The sequence below is a fragment of the Erinaceus europaeus genome, chromosome X (assembly GCF_950295315.1).
Source record: "Erinaceus europaeus chromosome X, mEriEur2.1, whole genome shotgun sequence".
In the NCBI taxonomy this organism is placed as follows: domain Eukaryota; kingdom Metazoa; phylum Chordata; class Mammalia; order Eulipotyphla; family Erinaceidae; genus Erinaceus; species Erinaceus europaeus.
The window spans coordinates 111,725,738-111,745,161 of NC_080185.1; the positions used below are offsets into that span (position 1 = coordinate 111,725,738).

General features: G+C 55.6%; 1 protein-coding gene across 2 annotated transcripts; it reads left to right on the forward strand.

Annotated features, from left to right (window-relative positions):
• The first annotated feature begins 8,108 nt into the window (after positions 1 to 8,108).
• On the forward strand, positions 8,109 to 18,636 carry ARX (aristaless related homeobox). Of its 2 annotated transcripts, none has more exons than XM_060182796.1 (5): positions 8,109 to 8,503; positions 9,990 to 10,863; positions 13,002 to 13,047; positions 15,768 to 16,096; positions 17,878 to 18,636. In XM_060182796.1, the coding sequence occupies exons 1-5, from the start codon at positions 8,308 to 8,310 to the stop codon at positions 18,116 to 18,118; spliced, it is 1,686 nt and encodes a 561-aa protein (XP_060038779.1). In that variant the 5' UTR covers positions 8,109 to 8,307; the 3' UTR covers positions 18,119 to 18,636. The 2 variants fall into 2 exon arrangements, with proteins under 2 accessions (XP_060038779.1, XP_060038780.1); XM_060182797.1 differs by lacking the exon at positions 17,878 to 18,636 and adding an exon at positions 16,529 to 17,065.
• The last annotated feature ends 788 nt before the right edge of the window (positions 18,637 to 19,424 follow it).

Here is a 19,424-nt window from a genome sequence, read left to right on the forward strand (position 1 = left end):
AATAATAATAAAAATAAAACCCTTGCTGAAGATTTTTGCCTGGGCCCCAGAATTCCAACCATCTTTGACTACCACTGTCTCTGTGGGGTACACACACCGCCCTACCCCCAAAAGGGGGTATTAGAAAGGGAGAGAAGAAGAAAGAAAAGGAGAGAGAGAGAAAGAGATGGAAATAAACACGCTGGGAATTGATTCTGCAGTGTGAAAGATGGTCCACAAGCACATCCTCTATTTGTGCTACTGGAAAGATAGTGTTGGGGGCTCCTAGTTGCTCTGCAAATGGAACTTGCCCACCTGTTAGATTATAGTCTTGGGGCTCTTGATTAGGGAGAACACAGTGACAGGTAACACCAACTCTCTATTATCCATGAAAAGAAATAAGTAAAAATCACTCCTAGGTCTAAATTCCACTTGAACTGTGGGTTTCAATCTCTTTTCTTTCAAAGCTTTTTGGGCTTTTCTGAGCAAAATCCCTGGGCTTTAATTTCTTCTGAGTCCCTGGGCAGCCTGAGCCTGGATGAGCACTAAACAATGAAGTGGGCCCCACAGCAATCATGGGGGGAGGGGGAAGAGGGGCGAGAGGAGGAGACCAGCTGAAAGCAGAGGAGGGAGGGGAGGGCGTGCACCCCCAAGAGAGTGAGAAATGGATTGCTGAGAACGCTACACTGCTAGATCCGCAGGGCAGGTCCCGCTCCCATGCCTCAGGGCCTGCAACGGGCAGAGACACCACACACACACACACACACACACACACACACACACACACACACACACACACACACACACCCCTCCGCACCAAGGCTGCGGTGTGGGGCAGAATGTGAGCCTAAAGGCTGCAAGACAACATAACAGGCGGCCATGAGAAACCTATGATTTTCCACTACCCCAAAAAATTTACTTTGGGGAGTTTCTCCTAGACAGTGCCCACCACCACCACCACCAAGAAAAGCTACAAGAGGTACTCTGGGTGCCTTCCTCTCCGAGCGGGTCGCCCCCTTCCCGCCACCTTGAAGGAGACAGCTATTGCGGTTGGTTTCTGGGGCGCGAAGGGTGATCAGTGCCAGTCCCTGACCGCCTCTTCACAGCCCTCCTGCCGCGCCCTCTCCCGGGAGCTGGGAGCCTACTTCCCGCGCTGCTCTGCGGACCCTCCTCCCCATTCTTGGGGGGGGGGGTCACTGGCCGGCTCCCCTATGGGCTATACGTCAAGGTGCGTCCACACAGCCGCCCCAGCTACCCCACGCCCGGGCGAGGGCACCTTCTTCCAGCTCAGCCGAGGGCTGCTCACCGAGGCCCCAGCCATGTTAGGCGGGAGGGCAAAGAGGAGTGCCTCCTGGCCCTGTATCAGTTTCCCCAAGAAGCCTGTAGGCCAGACAGGTCCCAGCTCCCCGCCTCTGTCGCCCCCCTCCCAGCCTGGGAGTCGCCTCCTTCTCCCAAAGATACTGGGTGTCCTGGGAACCTATCCCGAGTGGGCTGGGAAGTCGGGGGGCCGAAGGGCGGGCGTCGAAGTGGGGAGGACGGAACTGGCCCCAAAATCGGAGACGCCTGTCAGCGCGGGGAATGCAAGCCCTCTCGCACAGTTATTTTTATTCCGGGGGCCTTTCTTCTTCGTCCTCCTCTTCTATTAACCCTCCCTCTTGTGTTAGCTATTTGTGTTTTCTGATGGGGTAAGTGATTTGCAGCAGGAAATTAGAGAGCTCCATTCCTCTGGCGCGGTGTTGCTCCAGCTCTCTCTTCCCCAGCCGGCGCTGCCTCCATCGCCGGCTTTTTCTCTTTTCTTTCTTCTCTTTGTTTTTCCTTTCTTTTCCCTTTTTCTAACTTGCAGGTTATTTTGTGATGAAGGGAACAGCCTCGGCATCACCCTTCCTCCCTCCAACACAATGCAACTCTTAATTAAACACGGGGACACCCACGCCTCCCTTCCCACAGGGCCCCTTCCATCTGCTCTCCCCCACCCCGCCCCCGTCCAGCCTTTTATGGGCAGGGGAAGCCTCGTGTTGAACTTCCCAATTAGCGAGACACATGGCAAAAGAAGGGCCCTAAAGAGCTGTTCCGGCTCCTGCTTGGGGGGACTCTTCCTTTCAAGGCCTTGCCTACTCAGTGTTGTGGTGGCCTTACTGTGACTCTAGACTGCAGCCGGGCTGGGACAGGAGGCTGTGGCTCTAGGGCCTAGAGAAGCACCCAGGCCTGCTGGTTGCTTTCTGGGTTAGAATGGACACATTCGGTGCAAAACACTCGGTTCCACCGAGGAACTGCTCATCTGTGTCCAGGCTTCAGCAGGAACTTCTCTCCCCCCCGGACATTATAAGCACGACAAGACAGATGAGCATTTCCAGGGATAACAAGTCAATGTGTGTAGTGTGCGTGTGTGCGTGTGTGTGTGTGTGGGGGAACCTAAGAGTTTCTCTCCATTTCTGACCAGACCTTCAGGAAGTACGTCCGGATGTGGGGGGGGGGCTGCGCAGAGGAGTAGTGCAGGTGGCCTGGGAGGGGGGTGGTACCAGGCAGGCCCGAGGTGAGCGACCCCAGATTCAGAGGGAGAGGAAGCATAAAGAGGAAGGCAAGAGGTTCATCGAGCCAAAGGAGCACTCCCAGACTCAGAAGGTGGAGTGGTCTACAGTCACAGACGGTGGGAAATCCCAGAACCCTAGCATAGGGGTGCCGCGGAGACAGACCTCAATCAAGGAATTAGCAGGAAACTCCTCCCTGGGAACCCATGGACACAGGGCCCGAGGTCCCGGGCTGCCAGGTCTCCAGGAACATCCCAGTGCAGCCTGGGCCAGCTCGTCTTCGCCCCATCCCCAATTATTCCCCTTCTCGGGCCTGTGTTTGCTGAGGTTCGCTAGCTAGAATCCACCCAGCAATTATCTCCCCTCTCGCGCGCATGGGGGGACATTAACCACGAACGCGCTGGAGAAGAAAGGTACAGATGGGTCTTTTATTGCACACTTGGAAATGTTTCCAAGGCTTTTGTTTTCTTTCCCCATTCATTCCTGCCGGATCACTCGGATCTGCCAACTTCAGTCCCCAGAGGCGGCAGCGGGAGGGCTGGCCCACCCCCGGTCTCCGCTAGGGGGCGCGCTCTGGCCGTGGCGCCAAGCCGAACCCCATTGGGAGGACGCCCTCAGCCCGGGTCGGCTGGGCCTCCGAACTGAAGCCGGCGTGCGGTCCCCCACTGCTCCTTCCCCCGGGCTCCAACCCGCGTCCCACCAATAAGTCTGGAGGCGCGGGAGACGCACCTCCAGAATAGTGACTGAAGAGAGGCGCCTCAGGGTGCAGCCCGGGTCCGACGGACCGGCGTTGGAGGGAGAAACCAGATGGTGGCGGTCACAGAAGTATCTCTCTCTGGAGATGCGGGGGGGGGGGGGAGGCAGGAGATGGGTGGGGGTCTCCGGCCAAAAAACTCGCTCCTCGCCACTGGCAGGGGACCCCGCCCCGGAAGACCCTCACCCTCACCCCACCCCCACACATTCACACCTGCTTTCCAGTGGCAGAGGTGAGGCTGCGACCGGTTCGACCCGCTGTGTACAGAGGCGAGGCTGGAGGAGCCCCCACTGGCCGCCCGCACCGGTTACGGAGGGCAGAGGTGGAGTAGGAGGTCGGCTTTCTCTCAGCCTCCCGCTCCTCCACCCCCTTCCCCAGCTCCGGACCTGCAACCGAACGTGGCCAAGTTTGGCAATCACAGGAGTCTCCCTGCCAAGGCCATCACAACCCATAGGTCCATACCTGGAGGGCTTAGCCTGGATCCCTGGGACGCTCCCCCGAGTGCAGCTTCCCCGGTGAGCCCTTGCGGGGGGGGGGGGGTACCCAAGGCCGAGCTGGGGCTCAGGACCTGGTGGAGAGGGACGCCTTAGCCATGCCAAGGAGTCTTCCCTGCACACTCCAAGTGCTCAGTCCCTTTGGTCCTTTTCACGGGCAGCTCCTTTAAAAACACATCAACAACCCACCACCGACCACAGACATTTCGCAGTAGCGGTGGGGAGAACTGAGGCATGGGTGGGGAGTGCAGGGCAGGCAGGGGGCCGAGAAGGCAAGGGGGCAAGTACTAGACAAGCGGATTATGTTACATTTCCTCCCATTACCAGACTTCCAGGAGGAGAGACCTCGCTCAGCGCATAAAATGCATACCCTGAAGTGGATAAGACTCGCAGAGCTGGGGTTCAGGAGGTTAACCTTGACTGGTTGGAGTTAAGGGGGATGGGGGAGGCAAATATTTCTGTTTGTGCCCTCCGGCTCTTCCCAGCACCGGCTGTCAATCCCCACGCTTGTTATCCTCACACGGCTTCAGTTTGTTTGCCTGATCTCAGCAAGGTTTTCTTCCACAAGTAGAACTATAATTGCTATAATTCTACTGTATCATTTGGATCATTGCAGTATTGTTGTTTTCTCTCCCTCTTTCTCTCCTCCTAACACTGCAATAACGCGCTCCAGTGTTAAATTAGCAGGTTGCGGAAGACCATAAATGAATGAAAGTTTGTTTAAAAAAAAGAAATTAAATAAATAAAACAGTAAAATGACTTGGCAAAGGGGATATCACATCACAGAGAATCCTCGAGTGTAATCAGGACGTATTGTCTTCTTTTCCAATGGCTTCCAAATTGGTCGCTAAACTCCAATGAAGTTTATTTCTATTGTTTAAATATATGTTTTGAAGAGGTTGAGCATAATTCAAGGGGACCTGAGCAGACCGGTGCTGTTGGAAGTCCATTGCAGCTTGCTTTATCTGTGTGTATATTGCACACTAAATTAAACCATCTCGAATGAAAAGTGTGGAAGGTTAACTCTCCTCCAAACATTCTCCCCTCCCCATACTGCCACCCCCTTGTCCAGCTTTTCTTGCAAATATAATTTTGAAATGATAATGTAGAATTAGCTCTCACCACAGAAAAGAAAGGGGTTTCTTCCATTTGCCACTCCTAGGTAATTATTATTTCCAGACCTGGGAACAAGACTCATTTTTCACCACAAACGACAGTTTTGAACACTCGTGACCCTCACTTCCGGTCATGATTATCATTTTTATTTTAGTGATTGATTTTTAAATCAGATGAACTGCAAAATCTTGTTTTTCAGGCAGTCCGGGAAAAGAAAACCAACTGCTACAGACCTCAAAGATTAGAGGAGCCAGAAGTTGAGAATAACAAAGTACAAGTATGAATAATGTCATCAGTGAAAAGCAATTACTTTTGATTCCTGGGTTGAAGGAAGTGAGGTGAAAAGAAAGTCTCAGTTTGCTGACAGAGTGAATATTAAACTGGCCAAACTGAAAGTTATTTTAGACATAGTCCCTGCACCTCAGTCCTTAAAAGTCTACTTTCTCAACAAATGAACTCATTTCTTCCTGAATACGAGAGGCATCTGTTTGCTAAAATAATCTAAAAGGTAGCACAGACATATCTTAAACCCATGCTCTGAACAGACACTGAAGGTAGCAGCAGTTTCTGTCTCACCATGGGGTATGTTAGGAAAGTTCTCTCTCTCTCTCTCTCTCTCTCTCTACCTATCTTTTGGGAACAACAGCAAGTCAATTGTAGATTTTTTAAGTCAAGTTGTGGATTGTGACACAGATAATTTCAGGGCTTCTGTAAGGCCCTTCTCCCCAAGTGAATGGACATGCCTTGCCAATACCTTTCTCACTTCTCACTTGAGATTGATTAGAAAATGTCAAAGGTAAACAGAAATAAAAACAAAAAATGAAGGTAGTGTTTCCACATCAGTTTCCCAAAGAAATGTTTTGTGTTCCATTAATAGACGCAGCTGTAATCCCAGGGGTCTTTAAGTCAGAATCAGATAGTCTCTGCTAGCATCCCCCTGACAGTGGATGATTAAAATTAGATACACTCGAGCAGAAAGTCCGACTTTTAAAAAAAGAAAAAGAAAGAAAGAGAGAGAGAGAGAGAAAGAAAGAAAGAAAGGAAGGAAGGAAGGAAGGAAGGAAGAAACAGCTGCAGAAAGGGGAGGAGGGAGACAGAAGCAGAGAAATCTGCCAACGAAAGAGCCCCTGAGGCCCTCTGGAATGATCTGTGCATTTGTGTCTCTTTTTGTTTGACGCGATCTTTTTTGAACTCGTTTTCAGACCACTCTGCGTGTGCGGAGCCAACTCTGCAGTCACTCGGCCGCCGGCGTCCATGTCTTGTGGGTTTCCGACGCCAGGCCCACCGAGCAGGGCAAGTGCCCGCGTCTCTCCCGGCCACCAGCCTCAGAGCCCCAGGCCGCTGACTCGGGGGAGCTCCGTGTCAGCCTTCCGCCTCTGGGCTGCGTGGCGAACCGCGTGCCGGCTGTGGGCTCTCGGCGACCAGAGAGGGAAAGGGGAGGGAATCAGCGCGCACACGTCAGTACATCTGAACCGGACAACAGAAAAACGCCAGGGTGCCTCCTTCGGTGGGGTTGGGCAGGAAGCCTGCAGGAAAGAGGGAGGGGGCTGTCCCAGGAGCTTGTGAACCTCTGAGAGGGCTTCACAGATGGAGAGCTCTCAGGGGCAGTTCAAGGTCTCCTTCGAACAGGTGAGAGCCAAACTAACAACCAGAGACACTCAGAGACAGGGAGAGACATAGGGTGGCAGAAACAACCATTTCCTCTCGCATGTTATAGTAGTAGGATCAACAGTAGTATGAACATTACTAATGTGGCGGTTCCCAACCCTAGGTCCCCTTTAACTTGTGTCTAGAATGTTCCTGCCAAGTCAGCCCATTCGGTTTGCCACCCACCCATCGGCATCTAAGAGTCATGCAGATGTTTATGGCTGAAAAAAAAAATCCCAGTTATGTATCCTTGTATTTTTAAATACTGACTGTAAGTGATTCAAGTATAATCCTGTGTAAAAAAAAAAAGTCTTTTCTTTGACACATTGGAGGGTTTAAGAGAGGAAAACCCGGCGTGGATTCCCTCTCCCCGGCCCCTTTTCCACCCACCCACCACCTACGCCCCACCCGCCAGCTTCAGGGCCCCTGCTTGTCCCTCGGGCCCTACATCCACGCAAGGAAGGGAGTTGTTAGCGCCCTTACCCGGGCTCCGCCCAACTTGAGTGGGGCAACTGGGCCTCTTGCCCAGGCTGGACGCTCTGGCAGCTGCTGGGCAGAAACACACCCTCGCCTTAGCTAACGGGAGCCGGGACGTGAGAATTCGGAATTTCAGGAGCTGCGAACTGATTAAAATTAAACCGGGGTCCCTCCCACCCTGGAGAGGTCACCACCACCCCCAACATCCCCCCCCCCCAGCAGCAGCCTGCAGGTTCCGCTCCCTGGGCGCGATCTGTGGGTGTCCAACTTCAGGGTGACGGCCTAACTACCCCAGATGAGTAGCGCCTAGAGGAGGAACTGGATTCCGGGGATAGGGGGCATCCCAGAACTACCCCCAGCCGGCCCTCCCCCCAAGTGACTCCTCCGCTTGCCTTTACCGGGTACTTGACCCCAGGAAGGCCAAGCGCCCAAGGTTGAGTTTTGTCCTTAAGGAACTTTTACCAAAGTTAAAGACGGAGGAGGGGGCAGGTGAGAGGGGCTGGGGGGGGGGCACTAGTAACCCGGAAGCTCCATTCAGACTCAAGGCAATGTTTTCCAAAGAAAACTGGGCGCCCATATGCAGGTGCCCTCAGCGGGCTGGCGTCCTGGCGCCCCGGCTCCTTGGTGGACAGCGACTGGGCACCCAGGAGTGGGGGCGCTGCCCTGGCGGCAAGGCCGGGCGGCGGGAAGCCCAGAGCTGGTCTGATGGAGAGCGTCCAGGTCTGGCCTCTGGGAGCGACCCGCGGCCTGGGGGAAGGGGTGCCCGGCAACCCAGCGGCACCCGTGGGCCTGTTCTCTAAACGCGCTAGAGCCTCGGACCGAGCTTAGAAGCCTGACGGGCGAGCTGCGGAGAGGGACTGGGCACTCGGCAAGTTTTCCCTTCAGGGCGAACAAGAAAGAAGTCTGAAGAAGTCCGCTAAGTGACTTGGCTCCAGGGGGCCGCGGCCCAGCCCGCCCGCCTCTCCGGAATCCAGTCCGGGCTTTGCGCGGAGCCCGTAGCCGGCGGTGCCCGGCTTCTGGCGACAGCCAATCAGAGGGCGGCTCTCAGCACGTGGAGCAGAGAGACCCCAGCGCCGCGCCCGCCGCGCGCCACACTTGTTACTGCCTGTCCGGAGCGCAGAGGGCGAGCGCGGCCGCGGAGGGCGGGAGCCGGCAGCCAGCCACCTAGAGCCGCAGCAGGCACAGAGCAGTGACACCCACCCCAGCCAGCCACCCCGCCACACTCCCCAGCACACACCCAGCCAGCCCGCCAGCCGGAGAGGCAGCTAGCGGCCCGCTCTCTGCGCCCAAGGGGGGAAAAAAAGCCCCAGCCATGAGCAATCAGTACCAGGAGGAGGGCTGCTCTGAGAGGCCCGAGTGCAAAAGTAAATCTCCAACTTTGCTCTCCTCCTACTGCATCGACAGCATCCTGGGCCGGAGGAGCCCGTGCAAAATGCGGCTGCTGGGAGCTGCGCAGAGTTTGCCCGCCCCGCTGGCCAGCCGCGCCGACCCGGAGAAGGCCATGCAAGGTGAGTCTGCGGTCGCCCAGGCACCTGCCAAGGGCGCCGGGCTACAGTCGGCTGTTTCAGCCTCAGGGCCAGGGGCCTGGGACTGTGACACTGGAGACCAACAGAGAGAGAGTACACCTCTGAGGCCTGGGCCCTCTAAGAGCGGTAAGCATTTCGCCGGGGCTATCTCTCGCTCTGGGTGCCAAGGCCAGGCTTACTTGGCGGGGAGGAGGGATTTTTAGGTTCTGGGTATTGGCCCCTAGATCATTTGAATGTCCCGTTTGATGGCCTGAGTGTGTTCTGAAGAAGGGCGACGGGCCAGAAACAGCCTGTGCCGGGTAGGCCCTTGCAACATGTACTTGATGAAGATAAGGACCCAGAAAGCTGATGGATGGAGGTCTCCAGGCAGGGGGAGCCTTGCGTTTTTTCTTCTCTGGAAAATTTCTTCCTATGCGGTGTTTTGCTTTTTTTCCTTCTCCAACTGTAGCTGACTTGTGACCTTTCAAACCCAAGCTTTGCAGAGGACATCTCCCTGGGACTCCCCGAGTGCTCTTTAGTGTGTGAGAAATGTGTGACATGTATGGCTTCTGGCTGCAGTTTTTCTGTTACATTATTATTTAAAATATAGTTGAGATGGATAAAGGTTTTATTTTCCCCTAAAATTAAAAATTTCAGGACAACTATCGTTTTGCCCAGAACCCGTGAATACTCAACTTTTGCCTTGAGCTTGCCCCTGGGAGAAGACTGGGGGTTTCTTAAAAATGCAAAAGGCAGTGGTCCAGCTGCAGCACCTCCTGGAAAACTGGAGTGGACGGAGCAGAAGGGCCTTGACCACCGACTTCTCCCTTCTTAGCCCCTGAGGCACCTGTGCCAGCGCTTCCTGAAGGGAAGGAGCAGTCTGGCGTTCTTGTCCCCCTCGCCCCCCAGCCAGTCTTTCTGAGCCCATTTTTCTCCTGGACCCTGCTTTGCCAGGACCCTCTGTCTCCTCAGACTCTGGGGCGCTCTGAGTTATCCGGCGGCTAGTGACCACAGGGGTCCCCTCCAGCGATGCCCCTCTGGCCAGCCTTGGCCCCCAGCAGCGGAGAAGAGCAAAGTTTTATGGGTGGTGGGGATTTTCGTTTACGTTGTTGAATGTTTGCAAACTCTCTCCTGCCTCAAAGTAGGAAGGAGAAAAGTGAGCAAGAGGGTGAGGGTAAAAGAAAAGAGGAAAAGGAGCGCGCCAAGGGGGCAGGGGAAGCAACGGGAAAGGAAGGAATGCAGGAATGCGAGGAAATGGAGAGGTGGAAAGAGAGAAAGGGGGGAGAGAGACGACTGGAAGGGAGAGAATGAGGTAAAGGAAATGAAGGGAAGAGCGGGAGAGGGCAAGGAAAGAAAGGGGGAGAGAAAAGGGAAAAGAGGGAAAGCAAAGAAAGCAAGGAAAGTGGGGGGTGGGCGCCCAGGACCCCCCGGCGGTGGCGAAGGCGGGGACCCCCGGGCCGACGCGCTGACCGCTCTCCCTCGCCCACAGGCTCCCCCAAGGGCAGTGGCGCTCCGTTCGAGGCCGAGCTGCACCTGCCGCCCAAGCTCCGGCGCCTGTACGGCCCGGGCGGGGGCCGCCTCCTCCAGGGCGCCGCGGCGGCGGCTGCGGCGGCAGCTGCGGCGGCTGCGGCTGCGGCCACGGCCACGGCCACGGCCACGGCCACGGCCACGGCGGGACCGCGGGGGGAGGCCCAGCCACCGCCGCCTCCTGCGCGGCCCGGGGAGCGTCCGGACAGTGCGGGGGTCGCCGTGGCCGCCGCCGCCGCCGCCGCCGCCTGGGACACGCTGAAGATCAGCCAGGCGCCGCAGGTGAGCATCAGCCGCAGCAAGTCGTACCGGGAGAACGGGGCGCCCTTCGTGCCGCCTCCGCCAGCGCTCGACGAGCTGGGCGGCCCGGGGGGCGCCGCGCACCCGCACCCGCACCCGGACGAGCGCCCCGGCGGCGCCCCGGCGGCGGGCGGCGGCGCCGAGGACGAGGACGAGGAGCTGCTGGAGGACGAGGAGGACGAAGACGAGGACGAGGAGCTGCTGGAGGACGAGGACGAGGAGCTGCTGGGGGGCGACGCCCGCGCGCTGCTCCCGGAGCCCCGGCGCTGCCCGGTGGCCGCCTCGGGTACGGGGAGCGCCGCCGCCGGGGCCCCCGAGGGCGGGGAGCTGTCGCCCAAGGAGGAGCTGCTGCTGCAGCCCGAGGACGCGGAGGGCAAGGACGGCGAGGACAGCGTGTGCCTGTCGGCCGGCAGCGACTCGGAGGAGGGGCTGCTCAAGCGCAAGCAGCGGCGCTACCGCACCACGTTCACCAGCTACCAGCTGGAGGAGCTGGAGCGCGCCTTCCAGAAGACGCACTACCCCGACGTCTTCACCAGGTACCCCACTCCCCTCTCTGCCCCCGCCAACCTTCTCCCAATGGCGGGCCGGAGCTAGAGGGACTGGTGAGCGGCCTCTCCCCTCCCCAGGGCTTCCCGCCGTTCCCCGCAGGGCTTGGCCCAGGTCCCGGGTCCCAGGTCCCGGTGAGGCGCCGCCAGAACAGCCGGCCCGAAGCCCAGAGCCCAAAGCCCAGAGCCCAGAGCCCAGTGGGGCTATTTCTGGCTGTGGGGCTGCCCGCCCGCCAGCTGCACCTGGCCCGAGTCTGGCGGTGTCAGTTACGCGGGTCGCTGTCAGGCCGGAGCCCGCGCCTGTGAACGCCTTTAGAAAGAGACAGGTTGTGTGCTTTGGAGGAACCGGGCAGCGCTGGTATCTCTACACCCTTCGGGGGCCCAGTCAGACTCTCCAGCGCACACATACGCACACTAAGCCCCGCGTGTTGGTGTGTGCACGCGGGGTCCTGGGGGTGGGGGAGGACCCTCGGACCTGGTAGGCGGTAGGCAAGAGCCGTGCTGAGTCTTCTCTAAGGACAAGCGTCCAGCAGTACACCTCAACTGCCAGCTCTTCTGGGGAAACTGAGTCAGCGAGACTGGCCCCTGGGCTGGACTGAGGTTCTGGGCCAGAAAGAACCCTTCCTCATCCCAGCAAAATCGCCCGGGTTGGGGGTGGGGGCTGCTGTCTATCCAGAGCTGCAGGCAGCTACTTCGCTCAAGGCGTGTGCAGCTTTTCAAAGTGCATTTTAGACGCAGGAAGCCGGAGGAGACATCACAGCGGAGGGCTCAGGAGGCCCGAATCAACTCTGAAGTGTAGTTGTTCTAGCAGTTAACTGGCAGCCTGTCTCTCTTAACCAGACAGAGAAGAGTGGATGCCGTGGTGCAGGGTGAAGGCACCAAACTTGCTCATCGCCTTGCTCTGTGTCACCCGACCCCTGCTTTACGTGGGAAAAGATATAAAACAGAAAGAGCAGCCTGCCATCAAAAAGCTAACTGGCTCACCGGCCTTCTGCATTTCTCTTGCCTGTGTACTTCATGATGGGGTGCTGGGTGGTTGGGTGGCACTAGATCTGACCTGCCTTAGCTGGGGGGCAGGGTAGGGAGCACCAGAAGTGTGTGAAGGAAACCACCCTACTCTTAGCACCCTGGGGCCCAGTGGTAGAGTCCCTGGGGCCCAGTGGGAGCCAGCCTGAAGTGCAGTTGATTTGTGGGCGCCCTTTGTAGCGGGAGCCATTGGGAGGGGCTTAGCCGGTTTGGTCCTAAAGGTTCAGGTATGGACTGGTGGAGGTGTGTTACTGCCTGGGTCTCAGGATGTGGCAGCCCCCCACTCTTTCAGACTAGTGAGTGAGTGCCAATTACTCGCCTTGCGCTCATATTTTTTGGTAAACAGGCCGTAAGCCGTTTTATAGCATCTTAATGGTTTCCTATTTGCCTTAATTGTCGCAGTAATAACTGCAATGACGGGGTAGGGTTTCAGTTAAATTGACTTCCCCTGAGATGGGCAGGATTTGTAGTGGGCACTGGAGTCAGGAGGTGCGCAGAATTTTGTTTAATCGAAAAATTACCCCACTGAACTCTTAACAAGCTTAACATATCTCCAGAGGGTAGTGGGGAGTTATGACGGGGGAGGGGGGAGGAGAGAGAGACTGAGAACTCAAGAGAGAAAAGGGAGGAGAAAACATTTTTTAAAAGAGGCAGAAAGAAATCAATAGAGCCTCCTCCCCTCCTTTTTTCTTCATTAAATACTTTTCTCATTTACTATCAGGACAGAGTGTGTGTGTGTGTGTGTGTGTGTGTTTCTCATATGCACACTGTATGTTTCTCTTTGGTCTCTGGCTTAAGAGAGCAGAGCAAGAGGGAACCTTATCCCAATTGTGTGGACTTAGAGGCTAAGTCAGAATCCCCTCCTGAACATAACAGGACCCAGCAGTCCATATCAGAGCCTGGACCTGACTGTGTGTGTTAAGTGGTGTCAGGGTTTCACCAAACAGTGGACATTTCACTTTGGTAGTGAAGGGCTGGCAGTGCCCTTGCATTTGGGGGTGAGGGCAGACAGCCAGAAAGCCCCTAGTGGAGGAGGTCTGCCAGTGAGGGGAGGGGTGCTGGAGCCTGTAGTGACCCCCTGTCTTCATGTTGCTTTTTTATAGGGAGGAACTGGCCATGAGGCTGGACTTGACTGAGGCCAGAGTCCAGGTGAGCTGCACCACAGAGAGGGAGGGGGGTGATTGGGAGCGAAAGGTGGCTGGTGGGTGGGTGTGGGGGGACATTGACACCCCCCTTCATAAATTGAAGGACAGAATCTGAGAAACAGACTACACACACACACACACACACACACACACACACACACTGATCATAAGAATCTGAAGGCCTGGGAATTTGGAAAGGAAGGTTTGTAGGGTTAGGAGCCTTGAGGAAGGAGTCCTGGATTGGAAGCAGGGTTTCAGGGTCCCTTGTGACTAGTTCTGGACACCCCCCATCCTATAGTCCCCATAGGAAACAATCCACGGACTGCCTTCTGATTGAAATAATGGGATGGAGCATGGATTTGGTTGTTAGACAAATCCTCTCAGCTCCAAGCAGGTATTTGGCTGCGATTAAGTCTCCAATCGGGCTTCATAAAAGCCCACTTAGTGCTAGAACAAACAGGGCCATTTGAAGGCAAAATGCTGTTTGATTTCCCCTCCGCCTGCACAAGGAGCTGGCTAATGCTATTTGATTTCCCATTTTTTATAGCAATGAGCCCACATTGATCTAATAGGGAGTGAGTGCAATGCTATTAAAGGTGTTTGCAGCCCCATACCAGAGTGCATTTCCGAACCCAGGCCTCATAACCAAAGAGACGATCAACACCAGGCAGCCCCAATGGCCAACAGAAAACAGATGTCCCTGGGCTAGTAGCTGAGTGAATCACTTTACAGTCAAAATCAAGCGCTGATAAAGCACAATAAATTCCATATGGCTCATTTAATACACAACAGCTTCTTGCATTAGAGGGCTAATGATGAGGCCTGTCCCCTCCTTTCTGTTGACACATTTCTCCATTGTCAAACAGAGATGTGACAGCAACTCTGTATTTTCAGCTCAGGGGAACGAGTCGTGGGAAAGTTAAATAACTTTTAAAAAGAAAGAGATTGCCCCCTCCCCTCCTCTCCCCCTAGTCACTGGAGAAGATGTAATTAAGTGAATATGAATTATTAGAGGCCTTTCGTTTACCTTTGGGGGGCCTCAGAGGTATTAATTCAATAATGAGGAATTGCAAGGGGACATCTTGATAATTGCAGTTGAGCCGGGAGAGAGGATCCTCTGCAAATGGTTTCCAAGTTCTTTGGGGACTTTGTGCCTCCAACCACCCCCCCTTCACTGCAGCCAAGGAGTGGCGGATATTCTAGTCTAGACAGATCTGCTGCACAAAAGCTGCCCACCCAGCCTGCTCCCAGCTAGCCTGACTTCTGCAGCCTGCGTCTCCACGCGGGATACCTCAGCAGTTCACAAAGAGCTCACTGGAGGGCTGCGGACTGTGACGGATGCACCCTTTTCAGAAGAATTATAAGTCATCAACCAATTTGGAGTTTCATTTTTTCTTGCCCCGATGGCTGTCTAGAAGTCAAACCAAGCTTAGAGACTAGCGCTAGTAGCGACAACCCCCAGTGTGTATATTTGAAAGACATTGATGTCTTAAACTTTCAAAAAAACATATTCCTTGGGGATCATTGACATTATATGTTAATATAAGTCTGTATAGCCCTGAAGTTCATTCTTAATTTTGAGACTTGCGTGCAGGCATAAATCCTGCCCTAAAAATATTAATACCTTCAGGGGAGAAGGAGCATAATCTTCCCAGCTGTAGGTGTGATGAGCAGGTCACATAAAAATAATTCCATGCTCCTGGGAGTTATTTTTAAACTATGGTAGCTGCCACGTTTCAGGTAAAGGTCTCTCCTAAAACTGCTTTCTATTAACAGCTAGAGAGATAGATATCTTGTGCTGAAAACCTCCCCCAAGCCCAGCGTGATCTTATTTAAGTAACCTCTTTAACTGCATTCCCCACAGAACTAGAGGACCTGTTAGTGCTACAGAAGTGAAGAGTACGGGTATCCTGTGTGTCCGGGTATTGCTGGTCTACACACAGCCAGTGCCTCTGTGGGTAGAATCTGACCTCTGCTGGTGGTGGGCTGTGTACCTTCTGTCCCATTTCCTGGAGAAGTGCCCTGCTCCAAAGTGCCTTGCTTGTTGCTAATACCTTGGGCATTTCTTCTCTAGCTTTCTGTTCTCCAGAACCCAGCCTAGTGCTGGGAGGTGTTCACTTCACTAGATATTTCTGGAAATAATAAATAATAAAGGAACTACCCTTACAGTTCTCTTCTCAATGCCAAGCAATGATTTTGCCAGCTTTGGAGGTCAGGATGAAATAGGCAAATATAAAATAAAATACAAATCTAAATAAATAAATAAACAGCAGCCTGTCATGCCCCTTCATCTCCTGGCAGGGCCTCTTGGGGAACACCATCCTTCCCCCTCCCCCCCCCAAACACCAGCTCTCACTCATTCCTTACAAGTCACTTGAGTGAAGCTGCATCACCCCATTTTACAGATGAGCAAACCGAGGCCCAGAGGTCTAAGTGACCTGCCTACAGGCGTGCAGCGAGCACAGGCGGCCAAGCCATGGTGAACCTGGGTCCCTTAGCTCTAAGCACGCTGGCCCCCTGTCCCGACTTGGGAGGAGGGAACTAGACTAGTGGCAACTGCCATGGGGAAGGGGGTGCTCGGCATTTCCCAAGGCATTCACTTTGGGCCCAGGCAGGTGTAGGCCCCGGTGAGAAGGAGGGGTCCGCAGCGACGAGGAAAGGGGCGCGCCAGGAGTGCTCTGCCCGCCAGGAGCCACACAGACCCCGGGCTCTCTCATCTTGCAGGTGTGGTTCCAGAACCGTCGGGCGAAGTGGCGCAAGCGGGAGAAGGCGGGCGCTCAGACCCACCCCCCGGGGCTGCCCTTTCCCGGGCCGCTTTCTGCCACCCACCCGCTCAGCCCCTACCTGGACGCCAGCCCCTTCCCTCCGCACCACCCCGCGCTCGACTCTGCCTGGACGGCCGCCGCCGCTGCCGCCGCCGCCGCCTTCCCGAGTCTCCCGCCGCCGCCGGGCTCTGCCAGTCTGCAACCCAGTGGGGCGCCACTGGGCCTGAGCACTTTCCTGGGAGCCGCAGTGTTCAGGCACCCGGCCTTCATCAGCCCTGCTTTTGGCAGGTAACACGCGGCCTCGGGGAGTCTGTCTGCATGTCTTCTCTGTCTCTGTCACACAAACCAGCCTAGGATCAGGGAGGAGGCAGGAGGGATACACATATCTTTTTTCTTTGGCCTAACCTCAGAGTCCCATCCAAAGAAAACACCGTCTAATGTTGCCTCTTGAAGGGAAAGGCTTGGAGCTGGGGTGGGGGTAGGGCTGGGAGGAAGGCAATGCTAGTGAAAGCTGCCCAGCTCCCCTGGGAAGAGACAAACAGCCCAGACCCTAGGCGGGTGTGCCCAGACTAAAGCAGTTCCAGAGGTGAGGCGACTTGTAAAGTTTTGCTACTCTCCTGCTCATGCCCCTCCCCTAAGCCTGGCAGCAAAAGGAAAGAGCCCGAGCCCCACTGGAGCTCTAGAGCCTCTGGGTGACAAGAGCCTTATCTTCTCCCCCAGACTGCGTCTTCCTTGTCACTCAGTGACCCGCTGCCAACCACATCCCCATATATGCACCCCGACCCCCACAGCGGCACAAGACAACGGAAGAAAAGAAACAGTTCATCTATATTATAACTCCCTTTCTTTAAATGAACATCGAATGATGAAATAAAAAGTCTGTATAATCACACAGACAAAGAAACAAAAGAGGGATGTATTAAGTTGGAAAGTGCAGTGAAAATAAAACTGAATGCAGCTTCAATGATCTCTCTCTGGGAGAACAAAGAAATAATAGATTCATCCGACTGCGCAGCCACTTAACAAAAATCATCTGAGACAAAAATTTTTAAAAAAAGACTCGAAGTAATATTAGTTTCTTGTAACAATCCAATACAATAAACCCCAAGTGTACTGAAGTGTAGTGACTCAGTTTACCTAGTGGAGCCAGAGCCTGCTACGCCCCCTCCAGGCCACGCTTTGTTATTTTTTTCTGGAAAGAAATGTGAAGCCCTATGTCGTTGTACCCCTCCCCCCCTTTTCTGACAAGTGACTAGAAAAAGCTAGGACACCAGGCTGGAGTACCACGCTGCGGGGAGCTGAGGAGAAGCTGGAAAAAGGGTGCGGTGTGGGTGGCATGAGGGGTGGAGGGTGGGCTGAGGAGGAGCAGGAGGCTCTACATGAGTCCTAGTGGGCTGACAGCAGATTGCACGAAGCCCGAGTTGGCCTTGCGGGGGGGGGGGGGGGGGGGAATGGAGCCAGAGCCCTGGGGAGGTGACCGCGCTGCCAGGCAGGCACCCCAAGTGGCAGGGGTCGGGCTGGTCGGGGCACCAGCTGCTGGTAGGTAGTGCAAGGTGAACGGAGCGGAGGAGCCACTCAAAGCAATCGACTCCACCAGGAGGCGGTGACGTGGACTGGGGTCGTCTCGGCTGTGTGCAGGATACCCCGGGGTCAGAGACTATGGGGACCTGGGCAGGTGTGTGGCCGCCTGGTGCGATGGGCGGGCCTCCGGGTCCCGGCCCGTACTCTAGCTCAGCCCTGAGGGAGGGCAGGTAGCGGTGCCAGCCCAGAGCAGGCAGAGCTGGTGGGGGGTTCGGGGCGGGATGGGGACGCCCTGGGGAGAGCAGAGTCTGCACCGTAGGGCTTATCTAGTCCTGCACCCCCTCTTTTCGCCTGGCAGTGCCCCTCCAGTCCGGGGCTTCCCCTTCCCCCCTTCCTAAGTGAACCCCCAGAAACCGCGGGGCGGTCTCTGAGCCCGGCCAGCAGGGCCCCGCCGTCTCTGTTCTGATTCCCACGTGTCCTCCCCCGTCGGTTTCCCGCTCCGGCCCGGCTGCGTTTCCCTCCGACGGCGCCCTGTGCTCTCCCCGCAGGCTCTTCTCCACCATGGCCCCGCTGACTAGCGCGTCTACCGCGGCCGCGCTCCTGAGACAGCCCTCGCCGGCCGTGGAGGGCGCGGTGGCGTCGGGCGCGCTGGCAGATCCGGCCACGGCGGCCGCAGACAGACGCGCCTCCAGCATCGCGGCGCTCAGGCTCAAGGCCAAGGAGCACGCGGCGCAGCTCACGCAGCTCAACATCCTGCCGGGCACCAGCACGGGCAAGGAGGTGTGCTAAAGGCGGCCGCCCGCGCCCGCACGGTCACCTCGCTCCGCACACTCAAGACCAAATGGAAACAGAGGACCAGCACACTCCCAAGACGGCACCGAGAGCTCGGCCCCTGCGCACAGCCTGACGCGGGCGGAGGCCTCTCGGCGCTCCCGGACGTGGCACCTCCTCGGCTGGCTGTCTCCCTCCCCCGCCCCCTCTCCCTATCCCCCACCCCTGTCACTGCCAACCTCGCTCCAACTCCTACTCCAACGTCCACTCTCTCCAGTTTTTACTTTACTGAAAACAACCGGGAGATTTGCTCCCCAAGACGCCTGGTATTGCAGTTCAGAAATGTAAACCCCCAGACTCCCCCCTCCCGATACTCCCACTTAGCTTTTTTGTTTTTTAATAGCATTTTGGCGCTCGAAGTTGATCTCCCAGCGTGGGCCCCGGCCTGCAGCCTGGGCCAGGGGAGCGAATGCATATCTGTAAGATAGCTGACAGTGCACTTAAAGGAAAGCGGCGTCTTGTTCTTGTTCTCTTCTTTATCATATACCAACCAAGGTTTTTATATCAAACCAAAGGGAAATACTCTGCTAGAATATGGACTGTTGAAGTCACCAAACTGTGATTATTGATTCTGTACATACCATTGTTATTAAAAAAAAAAAAAAGAACAGAGCTTTGTATATTTGAAATGTTATAACGCAATTGCACTCCGCGTGGTATGGTATAAGTTTGTCCTCCTGTAGATTCTTACTGTGTTGTAGATACGGTAGGGTTCCTAGACAAATATTTATGTACTCAAGCCCTTTATTTAACTTATTAACTGTAGAGGCTTCCGAAACCTTCAAGATAAAGGCAATGGTACAGTACTTTTGTGTAATGTGTAATTGTTATTATCACTTTTCCTTGCTATCTAGTGGAGAAGTGTCACGCTCAAAATAAAAAAATATATATGTTTAACAAAGTAAGTGTGAATGCTCTATATAGACTGGGGGCACAATTAAAGTGGACGGGGTGGGAGTCCAGCGTTGGTTCCGGGGTCTTGGCACCGCCAGGGTCTGTGCTCACGCTGTCCTCCTGGCAGAGGCCCCCCGGTATGAACCCGATCCTCAGAAGGACCCGGGTTGCTACGAAGCTGAAGGACGAGGCCCGGCTCCCCAGGGGTGGGGGGGGGGGCGGCGAGAGTTAGGGATCCCAGACCACGCAGCTGGGGCAGACGGCGGGGTGTGGTAGGCGTTGGCGACCACGGAGAAATTACAAGCGAGTTCGGGCTGGGAAGGCGCGGGATGCCAGATGCCAGCGGGCCGCGGCCCGGGGCCGGCTTCCG

Coding starts and splice junctions, on each gene's coding strand:
- ARX (XM_060182796.1), top strand. CDS start 8,308: ATGAGCAATCAGTACCAGGAGGAGGGCTGCTCTGAGAGGCCCGAGTGC. Junction 8,504..9,989: donor CCCGGAGAAGGCCATGCAAG/GTGAGTCTGCGG, acceptor CCTCGCCCACAG/GCTCCCCCAAGGGCAGTGGC. Junction 10,864..13,001: donor TACCCCGACGTCTTCACCAG/GTACCCCACTCC, acceptor GCTTTTTTATAG/GGAGGAACTGGCCATGAGGC.